This window comes from Momordica charantia (assembly GCF_013281855.1).
Source record: "Momordica charantia cultivar OHB3-1 chromosome 6 unlocalized genomic scaffold, Mcharantia_2.0 BLBB01000006.1, whole genome shotgun sequence".
Lineage (NCBI taxonomy): Eukaryota > Viridiplantae > Streptophyta > Magnoliopsida > Cucurbitales > Cucurbitaceae > Momordica > Momordica charantia.
The window spans coordinates 15032180-15051964 of NW_028275164.1; the positions used below are offsets into that span (position 1 = coordinate 15032180).

The window sequence follows — 19785 nt, forward strand, 5'->3', positions numbered from 1 at the left end:
TCAACACTCCCCATCAAATTGGATTATATATATTTGTTGACGGCGAATTTTGGAGACGTCCACGTGTCCCTAGGACAAGTAGCTTCGCCTGAGAGCAAATGAGTCTGCAATTGGAAAACTTTACACCAGTGCGGTGTCCGGCCGCCTAATAACCTCCGACGTTCAAGTCAGTAATCGGAGTAGAAAATAGGAAAAGACACCTTAAGTATTAGTGACAAGTTTTTCACTTACATGGTGAAGGTGAAGGTCCTTCCTTATACAGGCTCGGACGACTGACTAGGAAGGACGACGATTATGGTGGCAAGGGCACGCCGCGTGGTACGATGTCTGCCGAGGGTGTACACACCTGACAACTGTTGGGTGGTGCCACCGCCTGCGGGTCTGGGGCCTGTCGCCTGTCGCAGGCAGGCTTCAGGTTCGGCGTGCTACCCGTACCGTGGAGACGGAAGCACACATCCCCTGCCATAGCAGTATACAGTGTGTAACCACATGTGGTCCTGTGCCTCTTAAAGGTTGACATGTGTCTTGCTCAGTTTTACCATCAACTAGGGTTGATCATCGGTCGGTCGGGGTCGGTTTTCGGCCTACCACGAAGCCGAAACCGACCCCGTCGGTTTCCAAATCTGGAAATCGATGGTTTCCGTCTGATGCTGGACGTTGACCACAGTCAGTCGGTCGGTTTGTCGGTTTAATCGACATTCTTTATTTTTTATTTTTTATTTTTTTAATTATTCGGTTTCCTTTTTTTCCTATTCAATTTTTCTTGTATATAAAATAGCATAGTCATATACTATATTGCTTTTTTTTTAATATCAATTTTCATTACTATTTTAGTATTTCTATTCAAATTTTCAACAAAAGTCCAAATACAAACATAACATCTCAATATCTTATAGTCCAAATTTGCAGTCAGGGAGAGGGAGGGGGCGCCGACATGAGAAAGAGTGAATAGGGGGTGGGCGGCACGGTGAGAGAGAGTGAGAGCAGGAGGGGTTGGGTGGCACGGCGACGGCGAGGGAGAGTAGAGGGCGGTGGCGCGGTGTGGCGACAGAGAGTGAGAGCAGAGGGGTTGGGGGTGAGCGGCCCAATAAGAGTGAAAGTAAGCAGAATGAGAGGGAAGCAGGGAACCTTAATTTAATTTCCATTTTGATATATAATTTTTAATAACTAAAAAAATAACATCTCAGATACACTTGGTCGGTCGGTTGGTATCGCCTAGTTTAAGGCTACCGATTGACCGACTCGTCGGTTCTGTAATTTCAAAACTGACAGGCACTAAAACCGACCGACCGACCAACCTCTTTTCGATCAGTTTCGGTCGATTGGCTCGGTTTTTCGGGTTCGCATATTAATTAACCTAAGCTTGGATTCTTCAAATTTTATCTTTGATAAGGCCTTGGTGAAAATGTTTGTTGAGAAGGTTAGAGTGTCCAACTGTTCGTCTACCTCTTCATGTTTAGTATGAACATGATGAACTGAGTTGTTGGCTCTTTTATAGCTGGATGATTATCACTAAGTATCTCTATTTGTGCTTCACAAGGAATTTCAAGCTCTGTGTGAATTCTTTCATATATGCCTTCAGCCAAAACTTTGAATTCTGCCTCAGTGTTGCTTCTTTAGACCACTAACTGAGTTGTTGGTTCTTGGTATCTGATGTTTGCTTATTTCTCAATCAGATTGTATTAAAATTTTGCATGTTCTTCTTCTTCCTCCCTTTTTTTTTCCTGACTGAATTTCACATTTTCTTCTTCTACCTTCCTTTGCTATCTTCCCATTATTATGCTTGTGTTTACTTGTAATAGATGTAAAATTTTGCAATGACACATTCTTGAAAATTGTTTAGAAAATTTCACTTACATATCCAAACCTTGACTGGGGTATGGCTCTTTTTATTTCACTTTTATTTTAATTTATAAACATTGATGAACATTTTTCTGATAGAAGTAAGCTAGGGATTTGCGAACTTCTATATACGTGTTCAATAGGTATTTAGCGGGTGATATTTATTTCCTTAATGCTAGTGAATCATGAAGTCTATACTTATCGTCTATTTGTGCTGAAGATCTGCTATCGGTTTGAGAAAACAAACTGATGATTTTTTTACTTGTTTAGGCTACTTGTGGGATACCTGAAATTGCTTTCTCAACATTTGAAAACATGGAATATGGAGAAGGTCAACATTATATTTTTATTTGCTCATGTATTTTGTTTGATATTCTCTATAATGCATGGACAATCTATGTTTTCTAGTAAATAACTGTTGTTAGGCTCATAATCATTTGGGGAAATAGTCAATGTGAGGGAGTTTATGTGTTTTGTCTTTTTATTGCTTTTCATGTAGTTCAAACAATCATGTTATCTAATGAATTTCTTGGTTAAATTAATTATTGATCAATCTAATTTATGTGACTTGACTAAAGAAACTAGATACAACACTATCTTGAAAGTTGACTACATATTTACACTTTGGGCTTGTTTGGCAACTATTTTCAAAACATTTTTCTTGAAGAACTGAGACAGAATGACTTGTAAAAAAATTATTGTATATATAATTTTTTTTTAAACAGAGAATTATTGTATACATTGAAATCACTACTTACAAACTCATGGTTTGGAAAGTAAAATTTGTTTTAAGTTACATGTCATTTGGTTCCTTTGTGAATCTCCATTGTAACGAGCCTGAATTTTGTTTAAGTGAGCTCTTATAAAGTATCTTAGTCAAGTACTGTGTTTGATTTGTAAGCTGATTTTCATCCAAAATGTCTTGATATGCCTAAGAATCAACTTAGAAAAAAAAAGTCAACTCATCAGAACGATTAGTGTTAATAATCCTTGTAATTTTTTATAGTTACCATTTGTTTCGGTGTATTTATCTTTAATTGTTTTGGTCTATCTACAAGAGGCATGAAACATTCATAGATGATTAAATATTGTCTGGACCAACTTTCAGCTGGTTTTGCTTTAATGTGCAGTTTGTAACTGAGCTCTGTTCATATTATCCAGTGTTGAAGTTTTTATACTTTACAACTATTTCATGTGACAGATTGCATGAAACCTGATACTGAGACATATAATTGGGTGATCCAAGCATATACAAGAGCTGAATCTTACGATAGGTATGTTCCTCTTTAGCTCAGAAATTTCTTGTTATGTAGCATCCACATTGAGGTGGCATTTGCTAATTCTTTTGGGGTGGTGTTTCCTCCCCTTGTTGTGGTAGTTTGGACAAAGTGGTCTTACGTTCTCCATGTCAGGCATGGATGTTGGAACTTGGTGCATTTTTATTACCTCTACTCGACCATGTTACAAAGCCTTTCATGATATTCCTTTGTTTTCTATCACATTCGATTGGATCTCTTTTTTGCAATTTACTTTTGGAGGCTCGGGTACTTGGTTTCGGCCTATATTTTCGTGTGGTCATTTTATACTCTCATGGGATGCTTCTGATGTCTACCTTAAAGTTCAAGAAAATGTATGTGGATTTATTCCGTCCTCTATGGTTATTAAAGATGAAAAGTATGGGTCCTTCACAGTAAGAGTATCTGATGTCTGTTCACCTGCTCCCAGATCTGATCCTGATCGTCTTTTGAACAAGCTGGACGTGGAAAGATTCCAGAAAATTATGGAAGATGAAAGGGTAGGGTTTATTCCGTCTGATCCTTACAATAACAGAGTCATTATTAATGAAACAGTTGGTGTGTTAAAGGTTGACAATGACTCACTTGGCAATAGCAGAATTCTGGGACGACAATATTTGAAAAGAATCGGTAACGTCAGATTTTAGTAATCAAGCTAAAGATTTGATTAATGATTCTACAGCAGAATTCTGGGACGACTATTTTTGAATAACAAAAGATGTACCGAAATCCGTGGAGAATTCGGAAGGTCCCAAGTTTGTCATTGGCGAAGGAAGTGAGATGTTTTCTCTTAATGAAGAAAGAGAATCTGTAATCGTGGGAATTCGGAGGGCCCTAAGATTGTCATTGGTGAATGAAGTGAGAAGATTTCTCTTAATGAAGAAAGAGAATCTGGAATCGTGGAGAATTCGGAGGGTCTCAAATCTGTCATTAGCGAAGGAAGTGAGAAGATTTCTCTTAATGAAGAAAGAGAATATGGAAACAAAATTAATTTGGAGGGCAAGGTGGCAAATGTTTCCAGAGCGCGTGATTTAGGGAAGGAGGTAGTGGATGAAGTAATTAATGATGCTCTAATTTTTGAAATTCCAAAGGCGGTTTCTAAATCTGAATCTTAACCTGAATCTTCTCCTAAAAATCACGCCTTCCAAAAATCCAATTAGAAAGTTTATTCCTTCGTTACCATTTTCGTATTCTCGGAAAAAGTTTAAGTCAAAATTAAATGATGAAACAAGAGTGCAGAGATTGGAAATTCCGTTAATAAAGGAACCCTTCATTGAGGAGGGAGAAGATCGAACGATTTTAGGGGGGAAAGAACGGTCGATTGACCTTCCAATGACTTTGAACCCAGGTCTTGCATTCTCCACCAAGGAACTCGCTAGCCCAAGAGAGTTTTCCTTTTCTGATGATGAAGTTGAAGATGAAGAAGATTTTAATGTGAATCTCAGCAGTCCTGATCCTTCACCTGATCGTATAGACATTACCTCCAATATTGCTGATCAATCTAAGTATCCCTTGGAGGAAGATCTTCCTAATCTATTTGACTTGGATAAGGAATGGGAAGTACGGAAGGGGATCAGCCAGTACTGACTTTGAACGAAAAGTTTGTAGCTAAGACTGATATTCCCCCTTTCTTTGAGGCCGTGGGGATTTCGGTGGTTCCAATTTTGAATTCTCAATAAAAATAATGTCATGGAATGTTCATGGTCTGACTGAAAATCAAGAAACTTATTTTGAAACATTGTCCTGATATAGTACTTCTCCAAGAAACTAAGTTGCAACAGATTGATAGCATGGTGATAAAGTTGTTGTGGAGTTCTCAGGATATTGGCTGGGCGCAGATTCAGTCGGATGGAAGATTAGGAGGCCTTATTACACTTTGGGATGGAAGTAGAATTGCTGTTCGGGAAGTCCTTGAAGGAATTTTTTCATTAACCATCTCTTGTTCCTTCTCTAATTTGCAGGATTTATGCATATCTAATATTTATGGCCCTACAAATTATAAGGAACAGAATAAGCTGTGGACAGAAATCAGCAACTTGTTTTCCAACAAATTTTGGTGTATGGGAGGTGATTTTAATGTCACAAGATGGGCATCAGATCGTTCCTTTGGTGGAAGACAATCGTAGGATATGAAGATTTTCAATGAGGTCATTGGAGCTTGAAATTATGGAAATTCCCTTATCAAATGGGCGTTATACATGGTCATAGATGGGAAACAACAGTACACATTAACTGCTGGACAAATTTTTTGTTTCTTCAGATTGGGACTCTCTCTTTCATAACTCTCGAGTGTATAGAGGCGAACACACTACCTCAGATCATTTTCTCATTTTTCTGGATTCAGGTGAGATTTTATGGGGGCCTTGTCCTTTCAGATTTTTTAATTCCTGGTTAAACGACAAGGATTGTGTTAGTTTAATTGAATCCAAACTCTCGGATGATAAATCATATGGTTGGGCAGGTTATCTAATCTAAGCTTAGAAACTTGAAGATTGCCCTTAAGCAGTGGCATAATCAGAAAGAGCGTAAGGAAAAGGCAGCTGGAGTAAAATTTCTTGAAGAAATTGCGTTGCTGGACGGCAAGGAGGAGGAATCAGGCTTAGATAATGATGAAGTGGTGAAAAGATGCTCCTTAAAACATAATCTACTGGATATTTATATTTGGGAGTGTTAGAGTATAGATATTAGTATATTTTAATATTAATATTAATTTGTCCTTTACCTTCTCCTTATAGGATTAGGTCAACCTTGTATATTTGTCTATATATAGACTTTAATAATGAGAATACATCACATTGGATTCTCTCCAACCTTAGTCTCTACATAGTATCAGAGTTCTGGGTTTCTTGCCCATTAGGGTTTTGGTGTCCATTAGGGTTTTGTGTCCATTAGGGATTTTGTTCATTGCTATCCAACTCAACTCACTACTACCGCCACCGCCGCCGCCGTCGCCACCACCGACCACCGCCGCTGCCACCCACCGCCGTCGTTTGCTGATTCGCCAACGCTGCTGTTTTCCAATTGCTATTCGTGGGTTTTGTCTCGCCGTCCTTCGCACCTTCGTCGCGCGCTTCCGTCACCGCCAATCGCCTTCGCCCCTCTGGTTGTCGTGGGGTAGCACTTAGGGTTTCTAGTTTCAGAAAACACCTGATCCGGTTCAAGCGGTCCAGTTCAACCGGTTTGGTTTCAATTGGTTTGGTTCATCCGGTTCAGGTCTGGTTCGTCACATTCCGGTTCGGTTTGGTTGATTTATACCGGTTCTGGTCCGGTTCGTTTGTTTCAGTTCGATTGGTTTGGTTCGATTTCCTCTCCTCCTTCAGATTTGGTTTGGTCTGTTTCAGTACAGTTTTTGTTTGTGTCCATATTGTTGAAGTTATGATCGAGAAGAAATTAATGGTAACGATTTCTGTGGAAGAGTTTGCTAAATTCCAACAGTATCAAGAGTCATTGATGACATCATCCTCTAATCCAATTATTGTCATTGCTGATTCAGGTAATACCAATAAATGTCTTATTTCCTCTGTGTCAAAATGGGTCATTGACTCTGGTGCTACGAATCATATGTCAGGTAACCCCAATTTATTTGCTACCTTTTCACCATCTACATCTTTACCTGATGTTACAATAGTGGATGGCACCACTTCTCCTATTCTTGGCTCTGGCACAGTTCATCTCTCCAAAACTCTTTCATTGACCTCTGTTTTGAATTTGCCACAATTTTCTTTTAATTTGATCTCTGTCAGTAAACTTACTCGTGATCTCAATTGTTGTGTCTTATTCTTTCCTGGTCATTGCTTATTTCAGGATCTTACAACGAAGAAGACTATTGGTAAAGGGCGTGAATCTAATGGCCTCTACATGTTTGATACACAAATACCTACAGCCACCGTTTGCACTCGAGTGCCAACTCCCTTCGAAGAACATTGTCGTTTGGGTCATCCATCTCTCTTTGTGTTAAAGAGTCTCCGTCCTCAATTTCATAGTTTGCATTCTTTAATTTATGAGTCATGTCAATTTGCTAAGTTTCATCGTCTCAGTTCCTATCCTATAGTCAATACACGAGCTAATGCTCTTTTTGAATTAGTCCATTCTGATGTTTGGGGTCCTTGTCCTATTGAGTCCAAAAATGGATTTTGGTATTTTGTTAGTTTTGTCGATGATTTCTCTCGTGTAACTTGGTTATATTTGATTAAACATCGTTCTGAGTTACTTTCTTATTTTCGCAACTTTCATGCTGAAATTCGAACTCAATTTGGTGGCTTTCTTAAAGTTCTACGGAGTGATAATGCTAAGGAATATTTTTTTGGTGCTCTTGGCTCTTATTTAAGTGAAGATGGTATTATTCATCAATCCTCGTGTGTTGATACTCCGTCTCAAAATGGGGTTGCAGAAAGGAAAAATAGACATCTTCTCAAAACAGCAAGAGCCTTAATGTTTCAAATGCATGTTCCAAAATACTTTTGGGCTGACGCTGTTTCGACGATTTGCTTTTTGATTAATCGCATGCGTTCGTCAGTTCTTAAGGGTGAAATACCTTATCATACTCGATGTCCTACGCAACCTTTATTTCCTATTAAACTTAAAATATTTGGTTGCACTTGTTTCGTTCGGGATGTTCGCCTCCAGCTTACCAAATTAGACCCTAAGTCATTGAAATGCATTTTCCTTGGTTACTCTCGTGTTCAAAAAGGGTATCGATATTATTGTCCTGATCTCAATAGATATCTTGTCTCTCCTGACGTTACGTTCTTTGAAAATACTCCTTTTTCATCGTTCTTGAGTACCAATCAGGGGGAGCAGTCACAGGAAGATGATACCTTTCTTGTCTATTCTATTGTCTCTACTTCTACTGAAGAACTTCCTAGCAATACATCTCCCTCTGCGCCTGATCCTTCTCTCCCCACTATTACTCAAGTTTATTCTCGTCGGCAACCTCCTACGGATTCATGTCCTATACCAGCAACTTCTTTGCCTGTGGATCCAGGAACGAGTGATGACCTTCCTATTGCCCTTCAAAAAGGTAAGCGTAAGTGTACTTATCCTGTTTCTTCTTTTGTTTCATATAACCATTTATCATCATCTATTTGTTCGTTTATTGCATCCCTTGAATATGTATCTATTCCTAAAACTGTTCATGAAGCTTTGTCTCATCCTGGTTGGCGGGCTGCTATGTTGGAGGAGATGACTGCCTTAGATGACAATGGTACTTGGGATTTAGTGTCTCTTCCTGCAGGAAAGAAACCTATCGGTTGTAAATGGGTGTTTGCTGTTAAAGTTCATCCGGATGGATCAATTGCCCGTTTGAAAGCTCGCCTTGTTGCTAAAGGATATGCGCAGACTTACGAAATTGATTATTCTGATAATTTTTCTCCGGTTGCTAAATTGGCTTCTGTCAGGTTATTCATTTCATTGACATCTATTCACCATTGGCCCTTGCATCAGCCTGATATTAAAAATGCATTCCTCCATGGTGATCTTCAAGAAGAAGCTTATATAGAGTAACCACCAGGTTTTGTTGCTCAGGGGGAGAATGGAAAGGTATGTCGCCTTCGTAAATCCTTATATGGGTTGAAACAAAGTCCATGAGCATGGTTTGGAAAATTTAGTCAGGTGATTGAGAATTTTGGAATGAAGAAGAGTAAGTCAGATGATTCTGTTTTTTATAAAAGATTTGAGTCTGGTGTTATCTTACTAGTTATATATGTCGATGATATTGTGATTACTGGTAATGATTCATCAGGCATCCTATCACTCAAGTCTTTTCTTCATAGTCAATTTCATACCAAAGATTTGGGAATGTTGAAATATTTCTTAGGAGTTGAAGTAACAAGGAGCAAGAAGGGGATCCTTTTGTCACAAAGAAAGTATATACTTGACTTGTTAACTGAAATAGTAAAGTTAGCTGCTAAGCCGCGTAGTACCCTAATGATACCTAATTTACAACTTACAAAGGAAGGGGAGTTGTTGAAAGATTCTGAGAAGTATAGGAGATTAGTAGGGAAGCTGAATTATCTTACGGTTACGAGGCCAAACATAGCTTATCCAGTCAGTATTATGGGTCAGTTTATGAGTTCTCCTACGACTGACCATTGGATCGCATTGGAGCATATTCTATGTTATTTGAAAGGTGCTCCTGGACGTGGCTTGTTATATAAAGATCATGGTCATCTTAATATTGAATGTTTTTCAGATGCTGATTGGGCAGGTTCTAAGGAAGATAGAAGATCAATCTCAGGATATTGTGTATTTGTCGGAGGTAATTTAGTTTCTTGGAAAAGTAAGAAACAAAACGTGGTTTCGCGTTCGAGTGCTGAATCAGAATATAGAGCTATGGCACAGTCGGTGTGTGAAGTAGTATGGATACATCAACTTCTGACTGAATTGGGATTTGGCATCACCACTCCAATAAAACTTTGGTGTGATAATCAAACAACTATTCATATTGCATCTAATCTAGTATTCATGAACGAACCAAACACATTGAAGTTGATTGTCATTATGTACGTGAGAAAATACAGCAAGGATTAGTGGCTACAGGGTATGTGAAGACTGGAGATCAGCTAGGAGATATCTTTACTAAAGCATTGAATGGAGCACGAATAGATTATTTGTCTAACAAGTTGGACATGATTAACATATATGCACCAACTTGAGGGGGAGTGTTAGAGTATAGATATTAGTATGTTTTATATTCTTGTATTAATATTGATTTGTCCTTTACCTTCTCCTTATAGGATTAGGTGAACCTTGTATATTTGTCTATATATATAGACTTTAATAATGAAAATACAGAACATTGGATTCTCTCCAACCTCAGTCTCTACACTTTTCTTTTTCTCTTGGAGAGAAAATTAGGTCTAACAGTTTAAGAAAATAAAACCTAGGGTTTAATGGCTTTTATAACAAACTCTAATGAATCCTTATTTAAAAAGGATAATAAAAAGATAAAGATTTAATAAAACTCTTTCTTTTTATTTTTTAAATTCTAAGAACAAATTATCTTTTAAAAATAATTTTTAAAACAAAAATTTATATTTTTGAGAAAATAAAGAAAACAACTAAATAAAAATAATAATTTAAATATATATATATATATATATATATATTCCGGTTGTTACATTTGAGACAAGGAGACCCCTTTTCTCCTTTTTTATTCCTTTTGATCAGTGATGTGCTTAGTGTTCTATTAGACAGCATATATCTAAAGGGAGTCTTTGAGGGATTTGTAGTGGGAAGGGATTCGATACATGTCTCTCATTTACAGTTTGCCGATGACACACTATTGTTTTGTAAAGATGATGAGGGGATGCTCAAGATCCTTTTTGATGCTGTTAAGGCCTTTGAGTGGTTATCGGGTCTTAAAGTTAATTGGGAGGAATCGTCTTTGTGTGGCATCAATATGGAAGATCAATGGGTAGAGCGAGTTGCAAACTCCTTCTGTTGCAAAGTTGAACGCCTTCCGATTATATATTTGGGTTTGCCTCCAGGAGGAAATCCTAAACTTGATTCTTTTTGGGCTCCAGTCCAGGAAAGAATCTCTAAGAAGCTTGATCGTTGGAGGAGATATCACTTATCAAAAGGTGGTAGATTGACCTTGTGCTAACATGTTCTTGGAAGCATCCCCCTTTATTATTTTTCTATTTTTCAGGTTCCGGTGAAGATTAGTAAACAAATTGAGCAAAAGATCCGTTCCTTCTTGTGGGGAGACTCCTCGAAAGGCTCCTTGAGACATTTAGTTCGTTGGGACATTGCATCTCTTCCGATGGAAGCTGGTGGTTTGGGCATTGGCTGTATTCTTAAGCGAAACAGTGTGCTGTTATCGAAATGGGGATGGCGGTTTAGCGTAGAACCAGATGCTTTGTGGTGTAGGGTGGTGGCCAGTTCATATGGTTCTGACTGTTTTAATTGGAATGTGCTTCCTAAAATTCATAGATTGGGCTGTAGTCCTTGGAATAAAATCAATGATCGCACAAGGTATAGAAATTCTCTCATGTCAAATTAGGAAATGGTCAAAGAACTCTCTTTTGGCATCACCTGTGAATTGGTGATTCTCATCTCATGGTAAGATTTCCTTCTATTTACAATATCTCGTCGTCCTCCTTTTCTTCGGTTTCGGATGCTTGGGATAGAGAATCCTCTTCTTGGAATATCATTACTAGAAGGGCGTTGAAAGATGAAGAATTTGTAGAGTTTTTGGATTTACTATCTTGTATTTCTCCGCTTACTCCTGAGGAAATGGATGCTCGTCGATGGAGTTTGGAAAATTCGGGTCTTTTCTCAGTTTCCTCCTCTTTGTAAGCTTGGAGGAGCTGATTTGCGATTGTCTAAAGCTCACTTATCTTCTCTTTGGAGTTTGGGTAGCCCAAAACGAGTAAACATGTTAATGTGGATTCTCCTACATGGCAAGGTTAATACAGCTGAGGTTTTACAGAAGAAGTCCCCTAATATGACTCTACGGCCATCCATTTGTTTTTTATGTGCTGAATAGGGAGAGAACTTGAATCATGTGTTTTTCTTCTGCCCATATGCTTCTGCCTGTTGGTTTTCCTTCTTCCAGATGTTCAATTTGGCTTGGATTTGGGACTGTGTGGCTGCTAGAAACATTTTCCAGATTCTCAATGGAGTTAGATTGGTGCCTAAAGCTAATCTGCTTTGGATCAATGGTTTTAAGGCGATTGTTTCAGAGTTATGGTTTGAGAGGAATCAAAGGATATTCAAAGATTCCAGCTGTTCAGCAGTTGAATGTTTCAATATTGCCAAATTTAAAGCTTCTCAATGGTGTGCTCTTTCCGATACTTTCTTTCCCTATTCTCCTAATTTGATTTGTATGAATTGGGAGGCCTTTATATCTCCTTTGTAGTTTTTGTTCTATTTTTATGCTTTCCTCTTTTTTACTCCTATTAGGAGTTTGTATCCTTCAACAATTTTGTTCCTTTTCATTAATCAATGAAAAGTTCGTATCTTGTTCAAAACAAAATAACAAATTTTTTTGGGTGAACGAACAATGCAAGAATAAATGGTCAAGGGTCTCTCCTCCTTTGAAGAACACAAGGAGCATCTCAAGGGGGCGATGTACCAATGAGGGAACCTTCTGTGGAGTCTATATGCGGTATTTAATCCTCTATAGAATGAAGACCAAAGAAAGAATTTAACCTTTTTTGGAATTTTGAAGTTCCAAATAGCCAAAACCACCAGTTAATAGGGAAATTTCACTTATTCTCTTAGATGTCTTTTTGCCTTGTTTACCATTTATGTGTGACAGATATATTTTTGGTCCTGTGAAAATAAATAAAACTTGTATTGTGGTTATAAGAATGTTTTTGTTCCGTACTGGTTGGAAGTTTGTTTCTTTTTTGTTCTATTATTTATGTTGACGTTTGTAATGCTTACTATTTTACTATTTCTTGCTCCATTGTTTTGAGTAGGGTGCAAGATGTTGCTGAGTTACTTGGCATGATGGTTGAAGACCATAAGCGTCTACAGCCTAACATGAGAACCTATGCGTAAGTTGAACTTTAGTTAATCATGAAATTTAAGAAATTTGTTCTCTCCTTGGTTTGTTTGAAGTGGTAGTCTGGTAGATTTATTCTTATATTCATACCAAATATCAAGTGTACATCGATGGATCACTTCTTGTACTGTTAAATCAAGGACCTGAACACCACAATAGTTTAGGCGTCTAATATAGTCATATGAGTTAGTTAATGGAGGCTAGTCATGTAAGTAGGTTAGTTAGACTGATAACTACGAGAAAAGGGGTTTGTTAATTGAGTTGTGGCATAAGATTGGGGTGGTGATTTGGGCATTGACAAAGAAGAAACAAGGGGAAGGTTGTAGGAGTCCCTGGTGGGACAGTTCTAAGCTTTGTGGTTTGGAGAATTTTTTTTTTGTAATTTTTTTGAACAAGAAACAAACTTTTCATTAAATTATGAAAAGGAAGAAAAATGTTCAAGGATACAAGTTTCCAAAAGGAAGCGAAAATAAAAGAAAAAGCAACCAAGTAACAGAGAACCAAGGACCAAAGGCAAAGACAAAAGCCAGAGGAAGTACAAACAGGCTTAAAAAACAACGGCAAAATAGAATAGAGAAACAAAGAAAAACGCCTGCTGTAAGAAGCCCAAAGCCAATACCCGTTTGCAGATGAAAAAGACACGAACATAAGCATGGACATTGCTTAGAGGATTTAGCCAACGGGGCCTCATTGTGCAATCTCAAATTACCTATGCCCAAACTCCCAAGGTCCAACGTGCACAAACATTACCTTCCACTTAATCAAATAAGAACTCCACCCTTGTTGACACTTTCGCACAAAAAGTATATCATTCTCTAGAGTCTTGCCGACAAAAATAGGGATCCTGAACAATGAAAGGAAGTAAGTCGAAATGGTGCATAGATTAAATTGGACGAGGGTTAGCTTGCTTCTCTTAGAGAAGAATGCTCCCTCCAAGAGGAAAGCTGTTTTTGGATCTTCTTCGGGCAAGGTTCCAAAATAGCAAGCCCTTGGTTACATCATTTTACTTTTACATATTCCGACTGCCAAAAGATGGAAATATATGCTTCTTGATAATGTAAATAAAAGTAGAAGTATGGACATCATTACGACATTTGATAATTGAGGGAAAAAATTCTCTCTTACGTCATCGTGTTAAATTTCTTTCTAAGAGAAACATTTGAGTATGATAATTAAATCTGTTATTTAAATTAATCTTTACCTATATGAAATTATCTAATTAACTTTTGTACAAACATTTATAAAAGAACCAAATTTTGAAAGTTTAAGTAATTTAATTTACACCTAGCCGTGTAATTGAAAAGGATAAATTAGTTAGTAATGGATAAAATTGAACATGAATTTGGTCCTTCATTAGAGGAAACAAACTCAAAATCAACTAAAATATAGCTCCCTGGTCCTTTTTACAGCATCCTAATGGTGTACAGGGCCTTCAACACTGGAAGACAAATCTTGGATCAGATTGCTTGAGGTCATCGAGGATTATAGGATGAGAAAGGAGGAAGGAATTATTTTCAAAATTGATTTTGAGAAAGCTGAAAGCCTATGATCATGTAGATTAGAATTTCTTGGACAAGATCCTGTGGAAGAAAAGTTTTGGTTTAAGTGGAGATCTTGGATTTGGAACTGTGGAATACGAACTTTTCTTTTCTCATTAATAGAAGACCTAGGGGAAAAGTTTTGGCAACTAGGGGCTTGAGGTAAGGTGACCCTTTGTCCCCTTTCCTCTTTATTCTAGTTGTTGCCGTCCTTAGTAAATTTGTTTCTACTGGAGTGGAGAAAGGGTATATAGAGTGTTTCTATGTGGGGAGGGAGAGGTCTTGTTTGTTGCAGCTCCAATTTGTGAATGATATAATCTCTCAGGTGAGACAAGCTTCTTCTTTAACCCTCAACTGACTCCTTTGCTTCTTTGAATCTATTTTGGGTCTTAAGATCAACGGAGGAAAGATCTCGATTGTAGCATCAATTGTGAGCCCTCCAAGTTGAGTTCCTGGGCGTCCCTTGTGGGGTGTGAGGTGCCTCATTTACTGACCTTTTATCTTGGTCTCCCCATAGGCCACAATCCGAAGGTCGAGTCCTAAAATCTTGTCTTGGAAAAGATTCAGAAGTGTCTTTCCTCTCCTCTTGAAAAAGACTTTCTTTTCTAAAGAAGGGATATTCATTCTTATTCAATCTGTTTCAATGGGCATTCCAACCTACTTCCTTTCTCTTATTAAAATTCTGATGTTGGTGAGTAATAGTATAGAAAAGATCTTGAGGAATTTCCTATGGTAGGGGATGGATGAAGGGGGTCGATCTCATTTAGTTAGATGGGAGATTAATGATAAAACTTCTCTTTTAAGAATTATGTAGATCAAAAGTTTGCTTTTCTACCTATATTGCAAATTAGGTCTTTTAGGCTTTTACTCTTTGTTACTTCTCTTCTAACATTTTTTTTAATATTCTATATTGATGGATAATAAGTTGTATTTTTTTTTCAGGCTCTTGGTAGAGTGTTTTACCAAGTATTGTGTCATACGAGAAGCCATTAGGCATTTCCGTGCACTAAAAACCTTTCAAGGTGGAACAAAAGCTTTGCATAATGAAGGAAATTTTGGTGATCCACTTTCTTTATATCTTCGAGCTTTATGTAGAGAAGGTACTTATCCATTCTTCATTGTTATTGGTGATAAGAATTTCTTAGTTTTCTTGTCATTATGATTTTGAAGAAGGAACAAGAACTCTGATAGATTTTCTTGTCACGTATTCGTGGTTATTAAATATCTCATTGGACATGCCAAAAATTGCAAAGTCAAACAAGCTCCCAATTTAAATTCAATGCATGCAAGGGGTCGTGAAATACTTTATTTGTAAAAAGTAGTTATTCATAGTCATAGAACTTCTAACCAAATAAAATGAACACCATAAATTAATTTCCTATTTGATTCTTTATAGATACTATCAATTTGTGTGAGTGTGTGTGTGTGTATATATATATATATATATATATATATATATTTTATGAGAAACAATACTTTCATTGAGAATAATGAAAAAGATACAAGAGCTATAAAAAAGACTACAAAAGGGAATAAAAAAAACAGCCCTAAAAGAGGAGATCCTCCATAGAAAAGGACTCCAATCCAAAAGAATAAGGCCTAGCGAATAATTACAAAAGGGCTTAGAAACCGAGCCCCATAAAGAAGTGTTAAATCTAACAATATCCCAAACATAATCCACAGATTTCTCCACCCGCCTAAACAATCTATGATTCATTTCCAGCCAAATACCCCATAACATAGCTAGAAAGCCAGCCTGCCATAAAAAACAACCCCTGTCACGAAAAGGGGGGTATAAAAGCACCTCCTCCATCAAGGCCCTACAATCCCTAGCACGGACCCAGGATATCCCAAAACACATAAAGAAACGATACCATCGATCCTGAGCAAACTGACAATTCCACGACAGATGATCTAGGTCTTCTGAGGCACTCTTGCAAAGAACGCACCACTGCGGACCCAACCAAAAGGCCGACATCCTCTGGATACGATCTAAGGTATTGACTTTCTCAAGAAGGACTTGCCACCCAAAGAACTTGATCTTCTTAGGAACTTTAATCTTCCAAAGAGGGAAAGCGAGACAAAGAGGTTTATCTCCTAGTATCCTCCCAGAAGTAAGTGTTACAACCCTCCCCCACCACAGAACGAATGGACAGAGAAAAAACAAGGAAACTCAAAGTGATAGCCTTCCAAGGATTTTAATTGCTCACCTTAGTTCCACCTGTCGAAACCCAATCAAATGGATGCGGTCCATACTTGCTCACAATAATTTTTCGCCACAAGGCGTTAGATTCATGAAGGAAATGCCATAACCATTTAGCCAAGAAAGCCTAAATCCTAAGCCTTAAGTTCCCGATACCCAAACCCCACACATGCAAAGGCTTCATAACCTCTTTCCAACTCACCAGATGAGCGCCACCTCCCTCTTCAACACCTTCCCAAAGAAATTTGTGCACATGACTTATAATTTCATGAGGTGCGTATCTTGCTTTGTCTAAGATCTCGCTTTGTTGTTTAAAGGAAAAGAAACTTTCATTAATGAAATGAAAGAATTATAAAGAAATAGCATATTGGCTTTAGAGGGCAGTCGAGTTGGCAAGGGCTCGTGGTCTTTTGGTCATACTAGCTTAGAGGTCTCAAGTTTGAACCTTTGGCGAGCTTAATACCAAACACCCTTGATGTCTCCCGGGTCTCCGGGCCTTGGGGCGGGCATGGGTGTCTTTGGATACATGGGAGCAAAGTTCCGACTCCTAGTTATCAAAAAAAAAAAAAAGAATTATAAAGAAATAGCATTCGCTTACATGTGTAAAACCAGCAACTTAAACCCAAAAACATATCGCAACAAAAAATAGTAAACAAAAGAAACCAACAGGCCACTAGACCCTTCAGCTAAAACTAAAGACCAGCCCGTAGACTTGGTATTAACAAACTAAAAGATTACACAAAGATCACAAAGTTCACTAAGTAGATAAAGTAGTGTTGGATCTTTTATAGTAAAATAGGAATAACTGTCAAGGTTAGAAAATTAAGTGAACTTTTTTTTTTTTTAACAAGATACGGACTTCTTAAAAAATAAAGGCATTACGTGCTTATTTGTTCTAAATTAGGTGTCATGACTAATACTATGTCTCAAATTATGCAATGTGCTCAGAACTTAAGAACATAGTTCTACAACCTGTAAAAGGTCGAATGTATGCCTACTTAGTTTTATCAGGATAAATCTCAAGAAATTCTTTTGTAATGTAGCCTACACTTGATAGATAGCAACTGGAAGGCCGCTATTGTCTAGTTGTTGACCCTCCACCCTTAGGTTGTTTCTCTATTTTTGTGGTCTTCTTGAATACATTGTCTGTCATCCCAAAAAATCATGATAAATCTCTGATTTTGTGTTTTCTTATAAAAAACATGGAAAAAGCCCATCCAAGAAGATCCAATAGGCCCAAGATTTTGTGGATCAAATATACATGAAAGCTTGTTGCTTGTTCAAAAAAAGTATTCTTCGGATATTTAATATCCTGACATATTTTATATTATTCAACTCTCCTTGTATGATTGTTACCGGTGGGTTTGTTTCCTTTCTCATATAGCTTCTTTTTCTTTATGTTTGAGGTTGTAAGGTTTGTTTTTAAAAAATAAATAAAGAGGTGTGTTTCGATACTAAATATTAATATGGTATCAAAACAATCCACTTGAAGTTCTTGATGCAAAATTACACACTTGATACACAACAACTCAAGTGTATGGACAGTCAAGTCACTAGAGTCCAATTGTATATGGAGCTTGGTAGTCACCAATGGTTCTTCGTTGATATTGTACACGAAACCGATTGGCCTGTGTTCTTCAACGGTAACTGCCGTGGCAATGGCCTCATCAAGATAGCCAATTGGTTGGAGTTGGAGTTGGAGTTTTTCTTTAATGTCTGCGCGCAGTCCACTTACAAATCTTGCCACTTGGTACTGCTCATTCTCACCAAGATTCTTCCTGGCCCTAAGCGATGGAATTCTTCCGTGTAGTTAGCAATGGATATTGTTCCCTGGCGACAATTTTTATATTGATTATATAGTATCTGTTCAAAGTTTATAGGTAGGAAGCGGCCCCGCATTAGCTTTTTCATTTTCTCCCTGTAGAAACTAAGGTTTGAGAGAACTAGATAGATCTTATTCTCATTACTGAAGTCTATATATATAGACAAATATACAAGGTTGACCTAATCCTAGAAAGGGAAGGTAAAGGACAAATGAATACATATTATTTAAAAGAATGTAAAATATACTAATATATACTCTAACACTCCCAAGCAGATAAGATTCTTGCCAAATCTTTGTCTGTTGGTCTCTAATTGCTCCCACCAAGTAGATGCGCCACCTTTGAGTTTTAGAGCCACCAATTTGACCTTCTTGTGGTCTGGAGTTGCCATATAATCAAAGAAATTTTCTACATTTTTCACCCATTCCAAAAAACCTTCAATATCCAGCTTGCCATCGAAATGAGGGAGATCAACCTTCATAAGTCAGTTTGATGCCGATGATGGTGGTGCTGCCATTGATGCTGCCGCCTATCATCGTTCCATTGTGGATAAGCATCTTCATCGCTGGAAGAAGTATCTTGCCAATCTTGTTGCTGGTGGAAACGATTATTCCTTCGAGGAAGAGGTTGATTATGTCGCCAATCTTGATTCCACCGGGGCAGGCAAAGAGGATCTTGGACATATTGGTGGGGCGGATTTCGGACATCAGGCTCTGGTGTTTGAGATATGTCTTGTCTTTGGTGAATTGGGTGGGTTTCTTGGTCAGGGAGGGATTTCTTGGAACAATCTTTGAGCTGGACCTTTCTTCTCTCGACCGATGACAATTCCTTGATCTACAACATCTTTTCCATTCTTTTTTCTTGACTGTTCTTGCTGTACTTGCAATCTGTCAATCTTGTCTACCAAGACGTTCAAAATCTGTTTGATCTCTACCACATTCCGCTGTAAATTTTCAACAGCACCTTCAACCATTAGCAAGCGAATGGTTAATGATCGTGGAGAGAGAGCGGTGGTAGGCTCTGCTTCTTTATCAACGAGCGAATAGTCTCCTCCAACCGGAGCATTCTTCCTTCCCGACATAGACCAAAAGCCCCAAGGACGTTGGTTGCTCTGATACCAAATTGGTGTGGTTTAGGAATCCAAATCTTATTAGAATGATTGAATGCCTTAAATGATAAAAAGGGCCTCCTATTTATAGAAGTAAGGCCACTGACAGAAGAGATAAAAACAGAAAAGGCTAACTACTAAACTAACTAACAGTACAGATAAAAACAGAAAAGGCTAACTACTAAACTAACTAACAGTACAGATAAAAACAGAAAAGGCTAACTACTAAACTAACTAACAGTACGCTAACTACCAAACTAACTAATAGTAGAGTTAGTTACATCAGTATAAGTAGTTCAACCAAAAAGAGAAAAGTTACATGAATCTTCATTCACAAGGAATGCCAAACCACAAAAGTGTCTTCCCACAATAAGCCAGAACAGAAATCCATCAATTCCAAATTAGGCTACTACCCCAAATAAGCAAAACGTTCCTCAAAACAAAAGTATGGCATATCCGGATAGC

At 37.8% G+C, this 19785-nt stretch overlaps 1 protein-coding gene across 1 annotated transcript in view; it reads left to right on the forward strand.

The window, feature by feature from the left end:
• Window positions 1-19785, forward strand: part of PTAC3 (plastid transcriptionally active 3) — a 38240-nt gene that overhangs the window by 2846 nt on the left and 15609 nt on the right. Inside the window, exons 4-7 of the mRNA XM_022295988.2 lie at window positions 2113-2173; window positions 3044-3116; window positions 12563-12640; window positions 15129-15286. Of these exons, the coding sequence (XP_022151680.1) occupies window positions 2113-2173; window positions 3044-3116; window positions 12563-12640; window positions 15129-15286 (370 nt within the window). The remainder of the gene's footprint in view (window positions 1-2112; window positions 2174-3043; window positions 3117-12562; window positions 12641-15128; window positions 15287-19785) is intronic.